The sequence below is a fragment of the Lissotriton helveticus genome, chromosome 3_1, assembly GCF_964261635.1.
Source record: "Lissotriton helveticus chromosome 3_1, aLisHel1.1, whole genome shotgun sequence".
Classification (NCBI taxonomy): domain Eukaryota; kingdom Metazoa; phylum Chordata; class Amphibia; order Caudata; family Salamandridae; genus Lissotriton; species Lissotriton helveticus.
The window spans coordinates 801,227,262-801,253,516 of record NC_136061.1 but is presented as its reverse complement, the minus strand read 5'-3'; the positions used below and the strand labels follow the sequence as shown (position 1 = coordinate 801,253,516).

At 45.2% G+C, this 26,255-nt stretch overlaps 1 protein-coding gene across 2 annotated transcripts in view; it reads right to left on the bottom strand.

Moving 5' to 3' along the window:
* The window catches only part of LOC144822968 (uncharacterized), a 567,214-nt gene that overhangs the window by 307,422 nt on the left and 233,537 nt on the right, over positions 1-26,255 (bottom strand). For both annotated transcript variants that reach the window (XM_078681053.1, XM_078681055.1), the window contains exon 6: positions 9,224-9,589. In XM_078681053.1, the coding sequence (XP_078537179.1) occupies positions 9,224-9,589 (366 nt within the window). The remainder of the gene's footprint in view (positions 1-9,223; positions 9,590-26,255) is intronic.

Sequence of the window (26,255 nt, the reverse complement as noted above, 5' to 3'; positions counted from 1 at the left end):
AAATGAGGTTAGCACACCGAGGTGGTGCCTATCTACGTATCACGTAGGTCACTCCCAGTGCCGATGACATTGATGCTGACCCACACTATGCCACCTACCAGCAGGCAGGGGTACTGCTCGGAAATTTCCGGATCCAATCTGATGCCTAGGGTTAATTTTAAGGTAGGGAATCTGCTGCTAGAAGTCTCTATCAGATATTGAAAGTAGGTATATGACTTTTGAAACCTTTTACTACTGTATTCATCTTTAAAATGTTGTATCCTTTGTGTAAATACAACAAACATTTGATATACCCAGCAGGGAGTTCTATAACTTCCTCAGACTTAGAGTGGGCATTAACAGAAATCAGGGCTTTTTGAACCCGCTCCCCTCCAGTGTTGAAGACATGTTGAAACTAATATCTATCAAGCCTCAAAATTGTACAAACTTCTGCAGAGAGATGACCCCAAAACGAACCTCCTAACTCAGCACAAATAGACGGTATCTTCCATCAAACTAGTCATTGACATCCTTACAGAGCATAGCTTGGCTCTCATTTGGAGATTCGTAACCAAACAGAAAATTTCACCCACCACTGAACAATGCAAATATTGGCTGATACACAGATGCTCTTAGACCCCTGACAAACTCTTTAAGTTATGTCTGCTGGACTCAGATAAATGTTGGAATTGTACAGACAAAACTCGAGATCTTGATCACATGCTATTCACTTGTAAGCGTCTTCACCCCTTTTGGGAAGGAATCCAAGAGACCATCAATGCTATCTTTCAAAGCAACATTAATTTAAAGCCAGTCCACTTTTCGCTGGGCCCTTGGATTATTACCCCCTCCTCTTCCACTTAGTAGCACAGAGCTCTTTTTACAAGATATACTACTTATGCTGGGTGCAAAATTATACTCTGTGACTGGAAGAATTACAAAGTCCTACCTTACCACACTTGGTGGGCTTAGGTTTTTTTCCTTAGAAGCCAGGACAATATCATTTTCAACAAGTAACATAATTATGATATCTCTAGACAGCTATGACCACCCCTAAACAGAAATGACCCCCCACCCTCCATCCCCAGTTATGCAGGACATAAAGAATGACACATGCCCTGCCCACTCCTTTTCCTCTGAGATGGATCACATTTCAAACCCAGAGACTCACCACTGTTACACCCCTTTACCATGGACTAGTCAGGATTCCCCCTCTGCCTCTTTTCAGTCTTTTCCACTGCTCTCGACCTCTCTTCCTATTTTTTAGGATGTTTATTCTCTTCTTTCCCATACACAGCAGTCATGGGAAGATTGCCAGGGCAACTAGCTTTCATAGCAGCTCTTTTGGAAACAAAAGTCAAAACTCTTGTGTAGCTTCATAGAGTAGTGTATTAACACAATGTAAAATGTCACTTGAAGTATGTATTGGTTCATGCTGTACTTTAAAGCTGTACTTTATTGTTGAAAATCCCTAATAAAGCATTTGGAAATAAAATGTGATTTAAAGTAATAGTGTTGTTGTTAATGTGTGTTTTAAAGTAATATTAAAAAAAAAGAAATTAACATAAAAACATAAAGGGCCAGATGTAGGTAGGCGTTTACCGGCCGGTAACGGCCGAAAACCGGTAAAATCGACCGTTACCGACCGGAATCCAGGAAATGAGATGTAGGAGGCCATTAATTACCGAATTGTGAAAACCCGAGTCGGAAACATACCGACTCGGTAATTATGACCCAGTAAAATTACCGTGTCGGAATCTACCGTATACATAAATACCGAGTTCGTATTTTCCGACTCGGAAAATAAAAAACGGTAAAAATTGGCCTTGGAGATGTAGGTAAGCCCAAAAATACCGAATCTGCAGAAAAACTGTATTTTTTAGTCGGTATTTACCATGGATTGAAAGCAGGTGGTAACCAAGGGAGGGCTATAAAAAATGTCCCAAAATGCACCTCAGGACCCATGATGGCGGCTTTTTACATCATAGCAAGACGGCAGAGACTACAGGCAGCAGGAGAGAGAGAATGGCTAAGGGAGGAACAAGTGTACAGGCAGAGGATAACACTGTTCCAACTGACAGAGCCTGAAATACTGCAGAGGTACAGGCTACACCCAGACACCATCAAGCAATTGATCAGGGACCTACACCCACTCCTGGACCACCCAACACCCAGGGCCCATGCCATCCCACCTCATGTCCAGGTGCTATGTAGCTTACACCTGCTGGCCTCAGGGAGCTACCAGAGTGTGATAGCTGTAGTGGGTGGCGTGTCCCAGGGCTGCCTGTCCCGCTTCTTCAGGAGGTTTCTTGACGCCATGATGCAGAGGATGGGGCATTATATTTCATTCCCTGTAACACCGGCAGAATTAGCAAAAACCAAGACAGACTTTTATCAACTGGCACACTTCCCTCACGTGATAGGCTGCATCGATGGCACCCACGTCCCACTCTGTCCACCTGCAGCCACAGAGCACATTTACAGGAATCGCAAATCGACGCACTCCATCAACGTCCAGGTCATATGTAATGCAGGGAACCTCATCACTGACATCGTAGCCAAGTTCCCAGGAAGTACCCATGATTCCTATATATTCCAGAATAGTGGAATATACACACGCCTACTTGCCGGAGAATTTGGAAATGGATACCTGCTAGGTAAATCACAATGACACACCCTGACACTCACATCAGATCTACGTCTCGTGTACTTGCAATTAATGTCTATCTTTCTCCCCCTAGGCGACAGTGCATATGCCCTGCGGTCCTTTGTGCTCACTCCCTACCTCAACCCATCCACCAGGAGTGAAAGGCGATACAATGTGGCTCACAGATCTACACGAAACGTTGTTGAGCGCACATTTGAACTCCTTAAGAGCAGGTTTCGCTGCCTCCACAAGAGTGGAGGTGCACGGCAGTACACCCCAATCATCTGCTGCAAAATAATAGCCACCTGTGCAATGTTACACAATCTCGCCACCAAGCAAGGCACAGAGGTGGAGCTCACATATCATGAGAACATCGATGACGACCCAGAGGAGGCAGAGCCCCAAGCTACAGTGGCAGCAGCAGCTACAGATGGGAGACTGAGACGGGAAGAGGTTACACAACAATATTTCTGAGTAAGTAAAGAGACACAGGCATGAATGTAACTTTGTGTAAGTAGTTTAATAATCACTACGCCACAGCATTGCTAGCTCACATTGGGCTCACTATATCAAACACTCCATGAGTGTGTTGTCACGGTTAACACCACCGTGACTACAGCCTCGGGTGGAGGGCAAAGTCAATGTTTGTGGCCACGGGCCACAGGGCGGGGCTGCTGTGGCTGTGAATCAATGTTCTCACTGTGGCCTGACACACTTCCCCGACGCCTGCCACTCCTCCGTAAGTCTTGCACAGGAGTGCTTGCACCACTCCTGCTGGTGGACCCCTCGCTTTCGGCAGCACAAGTGTCGCCTCCAGTGCCAGTCTGATGCGCGAGCACGAGCTCCATAGCAGAGGTCATCCTGGCCATACCTTCTGTTAAATTGTTGCAGCACTGCACTATGGCATCCTGCATCGTCACTGACCGTCTGCACAGCACAGTGGTAGCAGTGGCAAACCTGTTCAGGGCCTTGGTTTGCTGTCGCACATCCACACGGGCCTTGCGTCTCTCTAAATGGTCCCTGTCCAATTTGTCACACAGGACAGTCATGCACTGTGTAATATCAGATATTCCTGACGCCATAGATTGCATGCTTTCTGCCATTTCCCCTATGCCCTTGCCTACTGCTTCCAGTTTTTTATTTGTTGTGCGTGCCTGCCTCTGAACCCCCATCATCGCTTTTGCCTGCAGGCGCTGCACTTTCACCATGGTGGCCTCCAGTCCGCAGAAGACACCCTGAACTTGACGCACATCCTCTACCTCCCGTGGCCGTCGCCCTCGGACACTGGCCCGCGTGACTCTGGGACTGGGCTGCTGCTCGGTGTTGCCTCTGTCCTGTGTGTCACCCTCCACCTCCTCCTCCGATGATGTTTGCAGTAGTCTGCGGGGGGGCACATCATGGCACCTTACTCTTCCCAGCACTGGGGATGGTGTTGTGGGTGTGGGTGATTGTTCAGCCGCTCCTGTGTCCTGACTACCGAATAGGAGAGGGGATTGTGGATTTCCTGCTGTTGCCTCCTCAGGTATCGGGGCTGCCTGCTCTTGGTCCTTCCCTCCGTGTGATGTGCTCGGTCCGGCTCCTTCCCTCCTCTTCTCTCTGACCTCTGCTGTGCTGCGCATTGACTCTCCTGTGGACAGACATGGACATTGTGTCAGTAAAGTTGTTCACCAGTGTCATGAGATTAAATACACTTCTATTGCACTTTTGGCTGTCTCTCATTTGCCTATGCTAGTTGTATGTTGCTCCCCTTGCTGCAATGCACGCTGACTGCTCTGAGGTATCTACACATGACTACATTTCCCAGGATGCATTGCAGGACATTAGTTAAACCTGTTGTGGAGTCTGATTTGTCCTGTGAGGGGAATAGGTAAATGGGTAAATGATAATGTACTTGCATCTTACCTGGTTTCTTTGCTCCTCTTGCTGAACTGTCAGCGTCTCCGATGCCGTGAATGCATTCATTCTCAAGGGTGGATGCCACCATCTCCTCGATGTCGGTGAGTCTGGGGGCTCTGTTTCTTCCTCCCCCTGTTGCAGCACTTTCCTTGCGGTGGGCAGCAAGTTTTTTCTTGGTGATTATGCGGATGTCATACCACTGTTTTTTAAGGTCTTCAAGGTCACGGTGGGTGACACCAATGGCATTTACCTTGCCTTGTATGTCCAACCAGGTGCTGCGTTTGATAGATTCTGCAACATGCAGAGTTTGCTTTCCGAAAATGTTGCCATAATGTCTCACAATCTCGGAAATTAGCACCTGCAGTTCTTCCTGGCTGAACTTCTGCTTCCTTTTGCGCTCTGCAGCATCTCTCTGTGCCTCCTGGCTCTCCATCTTGCAGTGTTGTTTGACTCAGGAAAGGCTGCTCCACACTCTGTCCTCCTGCTCTCCTGACTGTTGGTTTCTGCACCTGCATGGGCGTGGCCTGTCCCAGGTACTGGGGTGTGGTGCTTGGATCTGATTGGTTAGTTCCCCTGTGGCTTTGGATTTGGGTGTGGTTGGAGTACCTGATTGGTTCACAGGCTCACATGTTTGTCAGTTTCAAATTCTTCGACGGATATTACCGACACGGTAAATACCGGGTCGGTTTTTACCGACTCGGTATTTTTCCGGGTCGGGAGTTGCCATTCATTCCTATGGGCCATGGCACCGGTGGATAAGTTTGGGTTTTTCCGTCTCGGATTTTACCGTGTAGGTATATTCCGAGTCGGTAAATACCGGTTACGATTACCGACAGATTCCGAGTCGGTAATTGTTCCCGGATTTTTTATCTACATCTCATTTTCCTACTCGGTAATACCGAGTCGGTGTGAGACGGTATTTAAGAGGTGGTAAAAAAATTATTACCTACATCTGGCCCAAAATGTCTAATTTTTTCAGGTAGTTGGGTGAATTGGATGATTAGGTGACAAGTTGTTTTCACTACACTGAGTATGGAGCAGCGTGAGTTATAATTTGAAGGTGGTGTATACATTATAAATTTAAGGTATAACTCTAATTTAAAAATGCGCACGTTTCAGTAGTTTAAGTTTGGTTGGTAGAGAAAGAATAAATAAAGTTATAGTAATTTAAAGGTGGTGCTTAAATTATAGATTTACGGTACAACAAAAAATGTTGAATTTGTATGTTTCGGTAGTTTAAGTTTGGTTTGTGTAGAAAGAATAACGCTTTCCTAACTATAACTAAGGTTTAACCTTTGCTTTGTGTAGAGCCCAGTGTTGAGCACAGAGTAGCACAGTACAGTGGAGGAGAGTGTAGAACAGTGTAGTGTCATAGAGTAGAGTGGAGTGGTGTAGCATACAGTGGAGTAATGTCATAGAGTGGAGTGGCGTTGAGTGCAGTAGAGTGCCATGGCATAGCATAGAGATGAGTAAACTGACATAAACAGGAGTGGTGTGTCGCACACTAAAGTGCAGTGGTGTGTCATAGAGTCTTTAAAAGTGTTGTGCTGTAGAGTGTTGTACTGTAGATTGTAGAGGCATTCAGTGAAATAGTGTGTCTTACAGTGACACAGAATGTAGTAGAGTCTTGTAGAGTGTCGTAGAGTGGAGCAGGGTAGAGTGGAGTGGCATAGAATGGCGCATAGTGGGGTAAAGTATTGCATAAATGAGTAGAGTGGAGTAAAGTGTGATAGAGTGGAGCGTTCTGTTGTAGAATGCAGTAGGGTGGAGTGGAGTAGAGTGGACTGGCATACCATAGAGGGGAGTAAAGTGTCATAGAGTGGAATGTCTTGTCGTACAATGGAGTGGACTGCTGTGACATTGAGTGTCTGCAAGTGTCATAGAGTGAAGTAGAGTTGAGTGACATGCACTGGATTAGAGTGTTGTAGAGTTGTGTGGAGTACAGTAGAATGCGGCACAGTGTGGTAGAGTAGAGTGGCTTGGAGTGGCTTGGAGTGGCTTGGAGTGTCATAGAATTGAGTGGCATAGAGTAGAGTACTAGAGTAGAGTAGAGTGAAATAGTGTGTCATAGAGTAGAGCGCAGTAAAGTGGGGTGGCGTGGCGCAGTGGAAGTTGGGTAGAATAGCGAAGAGTGGAGTAGAGTGTGCCGTACACTCTCATAGAATGGAGTACAATGTTGTACAGTGGAGTGCTATAAAGTGGAGTACTGTGTGGTAGAATGGAGGGTCATAGAATGTTGTTTAGTAGAGTACAGAGTCATAAAGCAGAGAACAGTGGAATTGAGTGGGGTAGAATGGAGAGGCATACACTGGAATAGGATAAAGTGCTGTAGAGTGGAGTGGCTTGCAGTGGAATATAATAGAGTGGAGTGGCGTACAGTGGAGTGATGACAGTGGAGTGTTCTATAGTGGGATACCATAGAGTGAGTGGCTTAGAGTGGAGTGGTGTACAGTTGAGTAGCGTGGAGTGGAGTGGCGTAGACTGAAGTGACGTACAGTGGAATAGCACAGAGTGAGTGGTGTAGTGTGGAGTGGCATGGCTTAGAGTGGAGTGGCATACAGTGGAATACTGTATAGTAGAGTGGCGTAGAGAAGAGTGGCATACAGCGGAGTGAAGTGGCATGTCTTACAATAGAGTAGAGTGGTGTGGTGTACAGTGGAATGGCATAGCTTGGAGTGGCATAAAGTACAGTAGAGTGCGGCCGAGTGGCATGGCATGGAATGGAGTGGCATAGAGTGGAGTGGGGTAGAGTGGAGTGGGGTATAATGGAATAGCGTACACTGAAGTATGTACACAGGAATAGCGAAAAGTGGAGTGGATTACAGTGGAATAGCATAGAGTGGAGTGGCATGCATTGGAATCCCGTACAGTAGAGTGACATCGAGTGGAGTGGCATGTCGAAGAGTAGAGTGGAGTGGCCTACAGTGGAGTACCGTATGTAGACTGGAGTGCTGTAGAGTTGAGTAGTGTGTCATACATAGTAGAGTGGCTTGCCGAGGAGAGGATTTATGTAGAGTGGAGTGGCATACAGGGGAGTTGCAGAGAGTGGAGTGACATAGACTGGAATAGCGTGGAGTGCTGTAGAGTGGAGCGGCATGCAGCAGAGTGGCTTAGATAAGAGTGGCATAAAGTGGAATAGCATACTGTTGTGTGGTGCAGATTGGACTGTTGTAAAGTGGAGTGGTGTGTTGTACAGAGGATTAGCATAGAATGTAGTGGCATATGGTAAAGTAGAGTGAATCGGCATATCATAGAGTGGCATGTGGTATAGCATATTAGAGTGGAGGGTCATAAAGTGGAGAGGCGTAGGGTGAACTGTGATGTCCGAGTGGATTTGAGTATAGTGGAATATCATGTCATAGAGTGGTGTGGCATTACAAAGAGTGGAGTGCCATGTCACGGAGTGGAGAGGCATGTGGTAAAGTAGAGAGGTTTGTGTTAGAGTGGAGAGGCATGTTGTACAGTGGCGTAAAGTGTCATAGAGTGGAATATCGTGGAGTGATGTATCGTACATTGGAGTGAGGTGTCATACAGTGAACTGAAGTGGCATGTTTTAGAGTTTAGTTTAAACAGACATAGTGTGAAAATAGCTGAAAGGATAAAGATGTGGATTAAATTTGTCAGGAATGTAGAATATATGGGGAGCAAACTGTAATTTTTTGCTCGACATCTAACATAGTTAGGTACTGTTAATGTTATAAGTCACAAACACATAGCGTAAATTTATTAAAATGCCATTCAACACAGCAAAACACCTTTTAGCACTGCGTTGTGTGACAGAGAGAGGGCCGAAATGCACTCAAGATATCTACTAAGATATGACGCATTCCTGTTCTTGCGCTGGCACACTCGCGGCTGTCTAGCGCCAACGTAAGCACCCTTGAGCCATGGTGCAAGGGTGCCTGGTTCGCAGGCAGGATCGTTTTTGTGCAGGAAGGAAAAAGGACGAATGCAACTTGCACTGCCTTGTTACTCCAGATTTCCAAACAATGCAGGACCATGCACGGTGGCCTTGCATTGTTTGGTAAATTTGACTTAAGTATTGTATTCTCCTAGCGACACCATGCAGGAAGCAAGGGCAACACACAGCAATGGTCCATAGTTATATATATATATTGGGCTAAGGTATACCGTAGTAACTTCGTGGTATACCGCAGGACATGCCAATACCAGGCAGTATATGATTGACTAATAGCTGTCTTTTCAAGGTTAAACGGCAGTCATGTTGTTTTTACCATACTTTGGCAGTGGTATGGGATTAAGGTCTTAGATATAGGTAAATAGTTTAGGTTTTATTGTTGTCCGCAACCCTAAAGTATTTGTCACAGTGTTTTTTTCTTATTTGACAGACTGGTTTAACCACTGAAGCAAGCTTGGTCAGACCCTTCTAATTGAGTTGTGGTGGCATGCTTATCGCAACAGCTGCAGCCCCAGCTATCAATGAACATCAGTTGCAGCAGACGCCATGCACTCCAGTAAGTGCTGCCTCCGCGCTGCTCAACATTCAATGGCATTTGTCGGCATCTCATACACATGACTTTCCAGCAGAGCTCGACTTATTGTTTTCCCCTTCACTCCTAAGCTCTGGAAGTCTGCAGTGCTGCATGGAAGACACTTTATTTACAGAGGCGATGAAAGTCACAGATCATAAAAACACTTCCAAATAAGAAATATACTGAATGTGATTTACAAATAATTTACCTTTCACACAAAGCGTGAGCGTCTTCTCAACTTTCTCCTCTGTTGCATAATGGAAGATCCTACAAAGAAACACAGCTTGATTGTCTGCTGTTATTGACGGTGCAAAGCTCAATGCACTCAGGATGCTTAAGGTTCCATCCCTGAAAGGGGTCTCGCTTGTTGTATGTGAAAAGTTATCGGAGAAATAGTTGACCTTTGCAGTGCCCGAGTCATATTCGACCAGCGTTTTCTCCATGTGTTGACTCTTTTTTAGCCAAGTGAGTTTTATTGGTCTTGGTTTAAATCCATTAATTGGGCAGGTCAGCGTAATACTTTCTTGATGAATAATTCTTGGAGGCTCCATTATTTCAGACACCTTTGGAGGCCCTGATAAAAGAATTCAAACATTGGACATTATTTTGTAAGAACACTTATGATAACTTAAGGAGGCGTAGCCTGTGCATCTAAATGCTTCCGTTTTCAAAATGGAGGAAAGAGAGAATTAATACCTTCGGGTCAAAATGTTTAATTATTGCACAATCGCATAGCAAACTCAAGCCATGAATGTATCTTAGCAACTACACAACAGAAATAACAGACTGAGACACTGCAACACACTAAGGGGCATCTTTATCATACTTTACTGCAGTGCACCACAGCAAACCACCTTGCTCCGCTAAGGGAAATGACGGGAATGCACTGTATTTAACATCATACAGAGCACTGCTATCCTTTCCTTTTGGCAACCTAATGCCAACACAGGCACCCTTGCACCATGGTGCAAAGGGGCCTGAGTTGTAAGCAGGGTTGTTTTTGGGCAGAATGGATACCTTCCTGCACAAAAACAATCCTGAGAGGCCTATTCCTTTCTACATGTGCTATGCAGCACACATAGAAAGAGGAAAAAACAAGGAGAAATAAAGATATTTCCACTTGTTATGCCTCCCCTAGAGAGGTGTGTCATTTTGATGTATTCCCATATCTACTACTATGGTAAATTTGTGAATGAGTCAAAATCCATGCAATGCCTCAGATTTATTTAGCAATGCAGTGCCAGGCAACGTGGCGTTGCGTGGCTTGATAAATCTGACTTTAGTTTTGCGTCACCCTTGCACACCCTTGCAAGGCACAAGTGTGGTGCAAAACTATGATAACTATTAGCCCAAATTATTTGCTTCGCATCTCACACCAAAACAGTGTAAATTTGTTTAATACATTTGCTGTCAAAGCCAATATGTCTAAGCTATCGGTGAAAGAGCTTCTCCATTGATTGCTTACTCACTCATCCACGCAAACATATGTGAGAATGTCTCAATGGTTATATGGATGAGTGCCTGCCTGAATGTATGGATGGAAAAATGTGCTAATGCACTGGAAGTTGTATGTGTGAGTTTAGTACATGGATGAAAGGATTGATGTATTAGGTGAGTAGATGGATTGATGAACGGGCACGTGCAATGGGTGTGTGGGCAAGGATAGAATCGGGGCAATAGCAGTAAATGGAGCAGAGTGTGAGAAGGGGTAATGTGTGAAAAATTAGAAGATCTGATAACACCAGCAAGATAGTTGTGCTTGCATATGCTGAAATATAGCGCAAAATATAATAGGTTCAGCTGCAACGTCTGACTTCTGAGGAAGTAAGTAAGGAAATGGAATCAGGCTTGACCAAGACTTCTCCTGAACTGATACTGATGATTAGCTTATCAGTACAGGTCAGCTGCGTGATCCCTATGTATCACGGCCACAGAGCTATCTAATCTCCCCAGAGGCCTCTCACTAAGATTATGGTGTGATTGTGTACACTGTTACCTTGGGTTATTCGGACAAAGGATTTAAGGACACAACACTGAGAAGAGACTATATTATGCTATTTTGGTTGTGCTTTTTTCTGACAAACTGCATATTACATCACACAATGCTATATTTGGTGAAAAATGGCAATCTATGTGTGATACGGAGATGCAATCTCTTCTATTTTGTGCTATGTTTCAGTGTATTCAAGAACCAACATCTTGATGGGGTTATCAGCATGGCTGTTAAACCCATCACACCATGTTAAGACATGTTGAGAGATTGGATAAGATGATGCAATCACTCCTATGTTTGTCACGTTTAATTGAATGCATGCACATTTGTCTCGTATGAGGCAACAGCATCGTTCATAGCACATTGCACAATAAAAAGACATGTTGGGAAAGTTTGTTACGTTTAATTTTATACATGCACAATTGTCTCGAATGAGGCAACAGCATCGTCCATAGCACATCGCACAATAAAAAGACATGTTGAGAAAGCAGATTTGTGTGTGTGGTGTGAAGAAATATGCATTTTGCAAAGGTGAAGGAAAAACAACCTAATTTGCCCTATAGACATTAATAAGGGTTGATGTAACTATCATGGTGTCCAGACAAAAGAAGTCATTAACATCTACACTAAACATATTACCAGTTGACACTTGCTGCTGCGCCAAGCACCAATTGAGTGAAGATTATGGGGTCAACATGGACTTGATTGTCTTTTTAACATTAGTAGCTGAGAATAAATGCCAATGACCTATCCCGCTATAGGTGAGGGACGCAGAGGCACCTGTAGGTTTTCCCTGTTGTCTGGTCCGTAGTACACACTTTTAGTCAAGGGCACAAGTAAAGGTCCCTGTAGGAACAAGGGCCACTGTAAAAAAAAGAAAAAGAATGGCTGGAATGCATAGGGCTAATGTCCTGGTTAGACACTGAATTTGCATGCCATTCAAAAAGAAAGCTATGTTGTTATTGGTTGTACCGTATAATTTTCTCTTTTCTTGCGAACTATTTTCGTTAGTTGTGTCGGACTACGAAGGAGACATCCTCCACACTCAGCTATGATGCATGTAGTTTCATATAACTCGAGATAGAAAAAGTTGTACTATTTATACATCCAGTACGCATGTCCTCCAAAAAATACTACTGTTTGTGAATGTCTAATTATTACTTTTTTATATTATAGTGTCATTTGGATTAACTTTCTGCATTTTTATTTTCATGCAGTCATTATAAAAGTTTGATAAATAACTTACTTTTAACAGTGGAAGTTAGGATAAGGAATAGGGTCACTTATACTTACGCTTGTCCGTCTTATATTTGTTATTGCTCCTTTAGGTTGAAACCTATCCAAATGAGGAAACAATAGGGTTTTAATTATTACCTTTTTGTGTATGGTTTGATTGGATACCACAGCTAAGGAGTCCTTATACCCTGAAGAAGACCTGAGACATTTTAGGCTGTTGTATAGGTCGAAACATGTTGGTAATTTATGGATTTATGATGGCTAGGTGATTCATTGTATTTCACCATATGACAATTTTTTTCTTTTTTTTCTTTTTAATCGTCATTCACCTCAGACCATTATTGAGCATACCAACCGCTGTACCGTTACTCAATAATGGAGAGCCATAGGCATTGGATGGGGAACAGGAGGAAGCGCCCCGCCTACCAGTACCACAGCCGACTAGGATGACACTAACCCCAACGTGAAGGGGGTGGTCAATCTCCCAATCGGTCCAGAACACCCTGGCAACTGTTGATGTTGGCGACGGGTGAATGAAAAACAAGAATTGTCATAGCATATATATATATATGTATATATGTATATATATATATATATATATATATATATATATACATATATATATATATATATATATATATATATGTATTCAATTTCTCCTGTCTGGTTCTTTTCTGAGATTATAAATAAAACACTCTGTTGAGTGGCTGGTGGGCAGGGTTGGCACCGTGACGTGTCATCGGAGTGACCACTGTAATTATTTAGCCCCCCAAAATAGCGTATATGGAAGGGCGCGCAATGTTTTGTCCGGTGTTGTCAATTTCTCATACTTTGATTCCACTGCGGCACACGCAGCCTCCAGGCAGTCATTAATGTCCACACCTCGAGGCGCACATAGTGTAGTGTGTGTTCATGGGCAGACACTTTCCTATTTTGGATAACAGGGTGGAAACTTTTTTTTGCAATTAGGGAATTTATGGCCCACCATGTTCCGAGTTTACAAGTCCTTGGGCCAAACTTTTATGAATTCCTCCTGAGCAGCTACAATGCTCAATTTATTTTTTGCTAATTTACCATGACTGCTCCCCGGCGCCTCAAGCTTCTACATCAGTGGTGCCCACAGACCAGCGCGTGCACACACGCAGACTCTCGAGACATCGTACACACATTCATGGGACCCACAGGCACAATTCACACACAATCCGTGACCCATTCACTATACTACAATGTTTAGAGACACGGATAAACGAAAAACAAACACACAGGTGGCCCCCTACAAAAACAACACTTTGACACTCGGTGGAACATGAGACCACTGATGAACACGCACTTAAGGAACATGCAAACACACACACATAGAAACGTTCACATGCAGACGGACAAACCACAAACACCCACAACACAAATATATGCATACACATAAACGACACACTGAAATACACACAGATACATACACAAACACAAAGAAACGTCTACACATGGATTGATGTACCACAAACACCCCAAACACCCAAACAGAAACAACACACAGGTATACACATATATGGACATGCAAAGTCACCGAACACATGCCTTCAGGGAGATTGACAGACGAACACCAAGATTCATTCATAAATATACACTCAGAAAGGATTTACACACACACATATATATGTAGACACAAAACATTCACATGTTCGCACAGACAGGTAGACACATAACATACACACAGAGCACGAACAGACATGCATATGTAATTATACATAAACTGGCAAACAGAAAGATGCGCACAGGTTAAACATACACTGTGGCACTCTTCTTGGAGAGAGAGCTCCTATGTCAGGCTACAAGCCGCCTAGGTTGGCAGAGGAGTATATCGGGCACCATAAAGAGATATTAGGGGCACCATTGGGCCCACTGAAGCAGGGCCAGTTGTGTCTCTGTGCCACCGTCCATGGTGCATGGACTGAGAGTGCAGGCCCGTGAAGCGAATATCGTATTTTTTGGTAATTCTCCCTAACCCCTTACCCAGTCCCGACTTTAGGGCCTGGGAACTCAAGCTGCCAGCCACCTTGGTGGAGATCGCCAGAGCACACTCTACTCCTGGGCACTCCATGATGGAGATCGCCAGAGCCACGGGTACTCCTGGACACACCAGCTCTAATGCACCGTGGCAGAGATCGCCAGAGCACCATGTACTACTAGACACACCAGCTCTAATAGACAGTGGCATAGATCGCCAGAGCCCTGTGTACTCCTGGGCAGTCCGTGACAGAGATCGCCAGAGCACCGTGTACTCTTGGGCAGTCCATGGCAGAGATCGCCAGAGCCCCATGTACTACTAGACACACCAGCTCTAATACACAGTGGCATAGATCGCAAGAGCCCCGTGTACTCCTGGGCAGTCCGTGACAGAGATCGCCAGAGCACCGTGTACTCTTGGGCAGTCCGTGGCAGAGATTGCCAGAGCCCCATGTACTACTAGACACACCAGCTCTAATACACAGTGGCATAGATCGCCAGAGCCCCGTGTTCTCTTGGGCAATCTGTGACAGAGATCGCCAGAGCCATGTGTACTCCTGGGCAGCCCGTGTCGGAGATCGCCAGAGCACCATGTACTCTTGGGCACTCTGTGGCGGAGATCGCCAGAGTACCATGCACTCCTGGGCAGTCCGTGGCAGATATCACCAGAGTCCTGTGTACTAGTAGACACACCAGGTCTGATGCGCATGGCAGAGATCGCTAGAGCACCGTGTACTACTAGACACACCAGCTCTAATACACAATGGCATAGATCGCCAGAGCCCTGTGTACTCCTGGGCAGTCCGTGACAGTAATTGCCAGAGCACCGTGTACACCTGGGCAGTCCATGGCTGAGATCGCCAGAGCCCCATGTACTACTAGACACACCAGCTCTAATACACAGTGGCATAGATAGCCAGAGCCCCCTGTACTCCTGGGCAGTCCGTGACAAAGATCGCCATAGCACCGTGTACTCTTGGGCCGTCCGTGGCAGAGATCGCCAGTGCCCCGTGTACTCCTAGACACACCAGCTCTAATTCACAGTGGCATAGATCCCCAGAGCCCCGTGTACTCCTAGGCAGTCCATGACAGAGATCGTCAGAGCACCGTGTACTCTTGGGCAGTCCGTGGCAGACATCGCCAGAGCCTCATGTACTACTAGACACACCAGCTCTAGTACACAGTGGCATAGATCGCCAGAGCCCCGTGTACTCCTGGGCAGTCCATGACAGAGATCGCCAGAGCACAGTGTGCTCTTGGGCAGTCCGTGGCAGAGATCGCCAGAGCCCCATGTACTACTAGACACACCAGCTCTAATACACAGTGGCATAGATCGCCAGAGCCCCGTGTACTCTTGGGCAGTCCGTGACAGAGATCGCCAGAGCCACGTGTACTACTGGGCAGCTCGTGTCGGAGATCGCCAGAGCACCATGTACTCTTGGGCACTCTGTGGCGGAGATCGCCAGAGTACTGTGCACTCCTGGGCAGTCCGTGGCAGATATCACCAGAGCCCCGTGTACTAGTAGACACACCAGGTGTAATGCGCTGTGACGGAGATCGCCAGAGCACTCAGGACCTGTTTGTGCTCGAATTCGAGATTCTTGCTGGCAAAGTGTAATAAGAGCAGTGACGAGAAACGGGCACACACCAAGTCCGCATTCCTAAATGAGATTGCCGACTTCCCTTCCACGACCGGCGGCCATCGAGTACACTGCAGCAGGCCAAAACAGGATTTTTCTGCATAAGAAAGAGCTGCCCACAACAAAACCTCTCAGCCCATTGTGCAAGCAAACTGAAAAGACACAAACTAAAAACCCACAACCCCAGCCGAACCCAACGAGCGAGAGGTACCAAAAGGTCCTGCTTGTCACCGCACCGAGTTTACTCGCCAGCAGAGCAGAGGAACGAGCACACAATGAAAGCTGCATTTCCAACCTACAAAGCTTTCCTTCTTTTGCACCACCCGGCGGCCACCATGAATACTACAACAAGCTAAACAATGGCGCGCCTCACGCGGCAGTAGGGGAGGGGGACTGCGCAATTCCCTTGCAGGAGCGTGTGCCCATATGGTGCCACCATATGGTGCTGCGCGCTCCCGCAAGGAAATCACCAGATGTGCACACGTTGCCATTGCAAGCAATGAAACGAGTGCACGTCTTTGCCCCCAAAGCTGTGCCAATGGCATTAGGTCTCTCTCCAAGCAGCGCATGCGCGCTGCATAGGCGAGACCTAAAAAAGGGAATGCCTAAAACAGTCAGGAGAGTTTCAAGGAGGCGTATTCATAGGACTAACGTTTCTTATACATCAACATTTATACAAAAATAGAAAGATAAAGAGGGGGGAAGGGCTATCTAGTCTCCCAAGCTTAAGCATTGGACCAATTTGATAAGAAATCCTATAGTGCTTTCTTTTTCTTGCTTTGCGTTCTACACAGATCCATCCTCGATGATGCAACCAATGAGGACAACCACTCAGAATACAGAGGGGGTACAGCTTCTACCTATCTTTTGCATATCCACCTCCTGGCCAGCAGTATAACAAAGAAAAGGAAAGATCTAGCATGGCCCGTAATTTCAAAGAATAATCCAAAGATTATCAAAGTAATATACATTTTTTGGGAAGGCCTAGAATATCCGCAATGGTGTTTCCTTTCCCAAAACTCTGCTATGGCCGGGCACTCCACAAACATATGTACATCTGAGGCCCTCTCCAAATTAAATTTTTTACAACTAACTGGAGGACCCTTTGACATTTTGGTCAACCTTCACGTAGATAAATAGGCCCTATGAAGGGTGAACAAATGGTTCCTTCGAAACCAAGCTGGTTTAACAGTGGCAAACAAGATGTTAAAAGATGTTTGCCAAAGATGTTCCCACTGTTCATCTGGTATAGTAACCCCCCACAAATCTTCGGCCAGTTTAAAATCCCCATCCACTGCCTCCTCAATAGCCCAGTACAGGAAGGAGACCTCCTTCCTACCAGCCGCTCTTGTAACTAGCTACTCCTCGAGAGTGTTACTTATATGTATGGGTTTTTTCAAGTTTTGGGTCCAACTTTGTAACTGAATGTATTTGAATTTTGACAAACCCTCTTCAACCCTGGTATGTAGCGATGGCCAAGATAGAAGCATGCCCTCATGAGCCAGGTCTCCCCACACCTTCAACCCAGCAACTCTAAGCGGAAGAGCTAGCCTGTCCTTTAGGCAATCTGATGCACCTGGAGAGTCCCACAGGGGACCCGACTTGAAAAGTAATTCAGACCCGTCAGCCTTTTAATACTAGCCCATGTTCTAGCCGTACCCTGCAGGACTTTTAGCTTGATCTTTTTGAAGAATTTTGGTTCTCCAAATTTGAGCAGAATACCCTCCTGAGATAGAACTGCATCCTTTGTCATTGCAGAAAACATAGCCCCACCCCGGTATTATCTGCAGTTTTTAAGAGCATCCTAGAGTGCAACAGTTGAAAGGCCCAAGCGTAATATTGCAAGTCCGGCAACGCGAGTCCTCCCTTTTTCCTCCTGCATCTCAGCTTCTTCCAGGAGATCCAGGTACCTCTATATGCCCAGACAAATTAGTTGATAGCCTGTTGGGACTTAACTATAGCCGATTTGACGAAGTGTAATGCAATGGCATTAAAGAGGATGGTGATTTTTGGGAGCACCACCATCTTTACCAAGTTGATCCTCCCAAGAATCTTAAACAAGTTGATCCTCCTAAGAATGGTTAAAGGGATATGAAGCCAGGAATGATATTTTGAACTATTCTGACCCTCAAATAACTCATATCGCGCTTGGGCTAGTGCTAACATTCTGCCAAATTCCAGGTCATGACCTCAGTTCTCTCCGCATTCACCTCATAACCAGATACCTGCCCAAAATCCCTTCCCAGCCTTATAACAGCGGGGAAGGTCCTAGAAAGGTCTGCAGAGAAAACCAAAATATTGTCGGCGTACAGGGCCACCTTTCTCTCCCAAACCCCATGCTTAAATGGTAAAAGGCTAGCATCCTCTTTTAACCGCTGATCAAAAGGGTCAATAAATAGGTGAAAGAGGAGGGGAGATAAAGGGCAGCCTTGCCTAGTACCCCTGGTGATCTTAAAAGGTCTTGTCAAGTTACCATTAACAAGAAGTCTAGCTGACGGATCTTGGTAAATCAGCTGAAAAACATAGCAAAACCTGTCCCCCAGATTAAATTTCTCCATGACTGCAGATAGGTAGCCTGTCGAAGGCCTTAGTGGATTCTAATGTTATAGCAGTGAGGCGAAGCGAGTAAGTTGTGGCCAAGTCTATTGCACCAATAAGATCATAAGTAAGGTCAGATATGTTCCTGCCTTTAACAAAACCCTTTTAATCTGTGTGAAGCATATCGCCCGAGACCGAGCCCCACCTGCCTGCCAGAATCCTGGCAAAGATTTTATAATCTGCATTCAGCAGCGAGAGGGGCCTATAAGACCCACAGCATGCTGGGTGTTCCCGGGTTTCAGGATCAAGATGATGGTAGCCTCTCCCCACGAGCCTGGAAGCTTCACACCTTCAAATAAGATCTTTTTTAAAAGCTCTGCCAAGATGGGAATTACCACCTCTCCCAAATATCTATAAAGTTCTATTGGCAGGCCATCTGGGCCAGCAGCTTTCCTGCTTTTACAGGCCAGAATAGCCTTTCTCACCTCTACCTGAGAAATGTCCCGCTCTAGTTCTTCTTGGTGAGTCAACTTCAAGGGGGGTAAGCGTGCTCCCGTGCAGCCACTCCATGGCCACGGTTTTGTCCACCTCACTATCTTCTTGGTACAGATCCTGAAAGAAATCTAAAAAAGCACCCCCTATCTCCTCGTCTGTGGAGAGAGCAGTAGCCCTACTCATGTTGTCGATTTGTTTGATCAGATTGTGCAACCTGTCAGACTTAGTCTTCCATGCCAGGAGTTTGTCTGAACCTTCTCTAAACTCGAAATGGACAAGCTTACTGGACTCCCTTCTACTTGCAACCCTAGACTGAAGAATGGTGTCTATCTGATCCTTTAAACTTTTTTATTTAATCAAATGTTCCTGCCGTTCCTCAGTCAGGCTCTTTAGTACCTTCAACTCTTCCTCCTTGTGAGCCACCTCTTCTCTGTATTGTCTGTTCCTGAAACAAACCCTACTCTTGATCATGCCCCTTTAGGGAATCCAAACCAACAAAGTTGAGACCCAAAAAGCCCTAAGTCTCCTGAGCTAAATATTTCATCTCCTTGCCATCGAGAAGTAGAGTTCGATCGAACGTCCAGACACTAGGATGCTAACTATCTGCCAGGACAAGATCCAACCAGACCCCTAAATGATCGGACGGATGGGGAGTTAAATAACCAATGTCCTTAATCTTACCTCTCAAGCTGTGACTAACCAAGATGTAGTTGATTCTTGACTTGTGGCTGTATTTACTATTGTAGTATGAAACTCATAGCTGAGAACCCAATCTCGCTCTCAACACGTCACAGAGTCCAGTCTATGCCATCATAGATTGGAGGTACTTCCGGGATCTAGAGGGCACCTTAGCTCTACTTTCAGTCGACTTGTCTAATTTTGGGTTAAGGACTATGTTAAAATTCCCAGCCATGATCACCGGGTCTGGGTAATTCAGGGGATTTGAAAAAATAGTTTTAAGAGAAAATGGGTCGTTTTGGTTTTGGCCGTAATAGCCCACCATGAGATAATAACCTTCGCAATGACCCTTCTGCTACATGGGTAAACCAGAACATTTAAAATGTGGGTTTTTTGCTTGCTTCTTTATAGCAACGCCCCTTATATTGGCACTCTGACTGGAGCAGATTAAATAATCTACCCATTTTTGATTTTTAAATACCTCAGATATCTCTTCTTTCAAAAAATGAATTTCCTGAAGGATAATGACCTGCGCGGGGGAATCTTTTATATATTGCAGAATTTTTACCCTTCTGGTTTTCACACGGAGGCCATTAACATTCCAGGACAAAAGCTGAATCGGTTTCATGAGGGTTTAGAGGTATACGCGAGAGTCATGAGTTCACCAGGTCGCAAAAAGAGCCAACATCAGACCAATCGCAACACCACTAGGGCAATCCAAACAAACATTAAGGTGAATGAGGATTTAAAATTTTTTTTTACCCCTATGCTACCCAACCCGGGCACCCACCCCCCTCCCAACGGACCCCTCCCAGGATAACCCCCCCCCCGTTTCCATGGACATATAGAGTCCAGTTACTGCCCCCCGTGGCCATCCGCTGTGTCCCTTGTAATCAAGAAGAGAAACCAAAAATGAAGTAGAGGAAAAGCTAGAGCCCGAGCCTTAACTTCCATTAATTAAGTGTCCCAACATAGGCCCCTATGTGATGACTTAGTAATGACCTCTCTAACGCTATTTAAAATCCAAAAAAGAAAAAAGAAAATAGTAGCATGTCTTTAGAAGTCCTACTAGAGAAGTCTACCATTTAGTTCTTTATAAGTGGATACAATGGATGGGTGCCACACCCACAGGGACTGGCCTGCTTGCTATACTTTGCCCCTCCCCAGACTTTCTAGTAAGTCATCTGCTTCTTGTACCAATCTTACATTATGCTTTTTATTATTATGCATAACTTTCAAAGCAGCTGGGAATTTAAGTTGAGCCACCACACCAAGCTTTTTGAAATCTTCCAGCTTCCTGCCCAACTCCCACTGCCTGCCAAGGGTGACTCGGGCCAGATCTGAGCGAATTTCAAATAAAAAGTCTCTGGCCTTCAATGATTTCCCCTTTATGGCCATATTAAGGATCTTTTCTTTCAAGGAGTAGGTATGGAAGTTGAAAAGGATTTTCCTGGGCTTTGTTCTGTTGGGGTTCTTTCTAAAGGGGTCTCTGGATGTCCTTCCTCAAATCTTCCTCTGACTCCTCGATCTGCAAACATTCTTTTAAAAGTGAAATCATATAAGATTTGAGATCGTTCGCCTCCCTTCGATCCGGGACATTCATAATACGCAAATTGCTTCTTCTGGAGTTGTTCTCCAAAATCTCAAGCCTATATCGAAGAGCCAACTCCACCTTCTTGAAAATCAGTATTTCAGCTTTAGCTGTTCCAAGGTCATCCTTCAATTCTCCAAACGTGCACTCCAAGCTATCTGTTCTAGTATTTAGGAGGTCGATGTTCTTCTCCAATGTCTCGCAAAAGTTCCTAATCTCTCATTGGTTGGCTTCAGATACTGAGAAACCCCTTTTGATATCTTCCGAGAGGGAGAAAAAGAGAGTCTCCAGAGAAGCTACTGAAGGCACCCTTATTTCATGGTCCTTGGAGCCTTTATCCACCTCAGCCTCACAACTGACTTCCAACCCGAGAGGTGCCAAGCTCTTCTGCCCTTCCATATCCTGTCCTTTATTCGAGGCTTCTTTTAAGATACTTTCAGAAGTTAAAGTTGGATTTGATACTATAGGCTGGGAACCTCCAGAGGCCTCCAGCGGCCTCCATCCCCTCAATGATGGAACTTGATACGGGCAGACCTACTGACCCCCTTCTTAGGGCCTCACCATGCTTCACAATGTCTAGTACAGGTGGCTGTACCTTGAAATATGACCTCAATGAGGGGGTAATCTTAACTTTGAGATCCAGAGGATTACTTTTAGCTCTCTCTGCCTTGATGCTCCTACCTTTGACCTCACACTGCTGGAAGAAAGAGCAGCTAACTTGTGTGTTTACACTGGTGGCACTACCTTTTCCTTGTTTCTCCCCACACCGCCAGATTTTTCCTCGGTGCTGTTTAGTACTTTTACCATTCAATTTTGATTTCACTGTCCTCTGAGTGCCCCTATGCGCCTCTTGCCCTGATTTGACCCTTTGACTGGAAGCACTGTGCTAGATGTCGCCTGTGGCAATAAACTCCCCCACTTCGCCTGGACCCCCTGTACCTGCTGCTGTAGATGTGAGGGAGACCGCGAAGGAAAGTCACTGCCTGGATTCGGCTCCTCACAAAGCTCCCCACCAGTATCAGCCTGCCCCAGGGTGAGGAAAACTCAACTGGTGCTGCCAGTGCCTGTGCTGACACTGAGGAGCCCACGAGCCACTGCTCTGCGGCCCCTCCTCAGCTCCATGGCAGCCGCCACCCACCAAGATGAGTGGGGAGAAACCGCGGACGCCGAGGCTCCCAAACACATGCCCCGAGAAAAGAAAAGAAAATGCAGCACAGTCAAGCAGGCAAAACCACTCCGAACGGCTCTGACACAGGTAGGGCGGGCCCAAGGTTCAGCTCATTAGGAGCGGACTCGGTTGCCTCCGGGGAGCGAGTGGCTGCTCAGCTTGCTGCTGCCATGTTCTCACCATTTTTTATGTTTTTAATGATACCAGAGGTACTCACTAATAAAGGAAACCTTTGAGTATGCCCTTAAATATGTTTTAATTGTTTTTGCCTGAAACAGAACCCAAGTAACTATCCTGAAAACAAATTTATAAGACCTCCCAGGGCACTTTTCCCTCTGTTGAGTCTGCTGGAGTGGCATTGGTCCTACACCAGTCTGAGAGGTCATCAAATGATGGAGCATGCCTTGATATGTTAAGGGTGAGACGACCTCTCAATTATCTTTTGATGGCCTTCTCTTCCAGGAAGTCTGAACTGAAAACAGTGTTGACCATATTATCTTCAGGTATTTTTTGTGTTGATCTTTTATCTGGGAGGATATACTTGAGGATTCACCTCCAATAGGCACTTATGGAGTTTGAATTCCCAATGCTAGCCTATGAGAGGAGTAGGCCTCACAGCAGTGAAAAATGAAATAGGCTCTTTGTCACTACCAGGAGATGCAAAACATAAAGGTACATGCCCTACATGTCCTACCTTTTACTTTCACAGCACCCTGCCCATAGGGCATAGGGCCTACCTTAGGGGTGACCTATATGTAATAAAAAGGGAGTTTAAGGCTTGGCTGTAGTTTTAAATGCTAAGTCAAAGTGGCAGTGAACTGCGCACATAGGCTCTGCAGTGGCAGGCCGGGGTCAGGTTTGAAAGGTTACTTCTGTGGGTGGCACAAACAGTTCTGCAGGCGCACTAGTACCATTTAATTTACAGGCCCTGGGCGTATGGTAATCCACTTCACAAGGGATTTACACGTAAATCAAATATGCCAAAAAGGTGTAAACCAATCATACCATGTTTAGGGTGGGTGCACATGCACATTATCACTGATTAGCAGTGGTAAAGTGCCAGAGTCCTAAAGCCAACAAAAAGAAGGTCACAACGTTGGCAGAGAAAGGAAACATGTTTGGGAATAGCCCTGCTGAAAGGGCCAGGTCCAAAACCTGCGATGCCTTGTTACAAGTACCATGGGATATAATGTACTTGTAACAAGGCAGAGAAGATATCCATCATGTTTGTGATGGAGTAACCTGTCTGCCAAACTGACAAGTTAGAGACTGTAGAAAGAGAATATAAAGAAGAGAGTGGAAAAGGTACATTAGGGCCTGATTGAACCTTTCTAATATTCTGACACTGCTGATTTATTGAGAGAAAACATGATGTTCACACTGTGCACCCACAGTGTACCCAGAGTGCTGATTTCCAATAGAATTTGGACAGTCTTCAGTATTAACAATACTTCAACATCTCAAATTTTGTTTTTTTATAAAAGCATAATACGCTTGGTAGGTTGTCTCTGAAATTGCACAGTCCATTAGTTCATTAATAGATCAGAAATCATTGGACACAGATGGCACCATTTGTACTGGATATTCCTTTTCAGAACTGTTTTGTAGTCATTCATTCACAATTGGTCTTACAGCCGCAGCCAACATGTGTTTTTTGGTATTTTTCTTTCCCTTAGGGCTCTTTAGTTCCACATAAGTGTATGTCTTCATATCCATGATTATCTTTAATATGATGACAACTTTGATTACTGGAAGACAAGTGAGAATTAATCTTTGTGTACAGAATAGCATTCATAATCTTTTCTGGAAGTAGATTCGTTAGGTAGATCAGTAGATTAGTTAGGTAAAGTTGTTTTCTAATTTCTTGGGGCACTAGTATAGCTTCGTCCAAATGTATAGCTGAAGAAGTGACATCACTGGAAATGCATTAAGAAGACCATGTGAACATTTCCTGCTTGCATCTCTTCATCAGAGGCCTCAAACAGGGACATCCTAATCTGGAGAAGGTCATTGGTCACTTTAAAATGACGATCTATCTTTCAATCCTCTAGAGAGATAAAACGTTCAGAGTTTCAACCCTAACCGATAGCATTCCACCTTCTGGGCACTATCACTGTGAGATATCCTTTCTCTGAGACCACTTCCTAAGTTATATTTTCTCCTAATACAGAGCAGCGACAGATATTAAACCCTGTTTGTTGAAATAATGGATGGTGATGGTGTTGCCCAAAAGAACGTGCATTATGCTCCCTGAGGTGGAAAGAAGGAAGGCATCATGACTACTAAATTGTAAGTAGGACGTGGCAGTGATTCTATACCTTTTATATCAAGAGGGTGATCATATACAAACTTACTGCTGCAAAATGAATATGAAGTTGTTATTTATCAGGAGAAGCATTATATAAGGTATAAATGTTCAGTTTAAAAGAAAATCATTAGTAAAGTCCTTGGATACTATGTGAATTACCATGAACTGAGGGGTAGATATAGTAAGATGTTAAGATTTTTTTTTTTACCAAGAGGCATATGTGTTGATACAATAATTTACTGTAGTCATTGCGATTATGAGTACAGTTGTCTATCCTTATACTGAAATAAATTAAATAATGGGTTGACCATTGTGAATGAAACTTGATGTGAATGGTATGTGATCTGTATGCAGATGACGCACTCATATACCTTTGTGATGTGTGCTGTGCACTATCTGATTTAGTGAGCCTACTCGACAAATTCGGGAGGCCTCCTGCCTATATGTGAACTGGCCCAAATCCTGTCTATATCCCCTAGTGCTCAGACAGCCTATACAACGGGTTGAGCTCATGAGGAGTCCCCTACAGTGGTGTAACGACATCTTCAAGTACCTAAGTGTGTGGACATATCACACCGAGATTGATCGACAAGGCGGCAACCTTGACAATGCCGTTAGCTCAACCGGTCAGTCCCTGCCCTTTTGCCGCTCGTCGCCCTTATATCCACTGGGATGATAGGCCATTTCTAAAATGTTAGTACTACCCTGACTGCTAACTTCTTTGCCGCCCTACCACTCATATACTATATTACACTGCAGCGCAACTACAAGGGCCGCTGGCATTGTTGCATGCACCTGATAGTCCTGAATCACCGCTCATTAGGAATATGCTGCGTGGGGTCGGTACCTATACCGGACTACCTGACTTTGCCATCCACCCACAGGGAGAGATACACCAGATGACAGTGGCCCATGCACGTTGGCGCTCGTTTGTGCATTTAAGAGGCCCCCATCTTTCCTATTCTCCCGTAATCACCATTTGGGAGTTGCAGCGCATGAAGGCCATGCTCCAGCACATTGACACTGCTCCCTACAAGGCAGCGGAAATCGAAAACAAAGGGGGATTTTACAAAGAGGGGAATATTTTGTCCTTGCAGGCCATGAAGGACACTTATGGCCTGGGGCTGGTCAATTCTTTACCTATCACGCTATACAGCATGTATTGCGAGAAACATAGAATGCTGAGGATGCAGAACCAAATATTTCAGAGATACTGCACACAATACCCCACAGTGGGCACACAGCATACCATCACGTCCTGTTATACCTCTCTGAATTTTCCCTTGCCGCCTCGTGCAGCTGGAGCACATGCAAAATATGAAGCTGTGCTCCAGCATCCCCTGATGGATGTGGCTTGGACTCTGGTCCTTCAGTCATTGAAGGGAGCCTCCCGAAATCCTAAATTCCATTTCACTCAATTGAATTATGTGCACCAGACCTACCTGTCACCTCACCGCATACAATGCATGTTCCCATCGCACGCGCTCGAATGCTCCCGTTGCGAACAACTGAATGTTATGTTATGTTATGGGGTATTTATAAAGCGCACGGCTACTCCGTGGAGTGTCCCGGTGCTAACAGGTCGCCCTTGA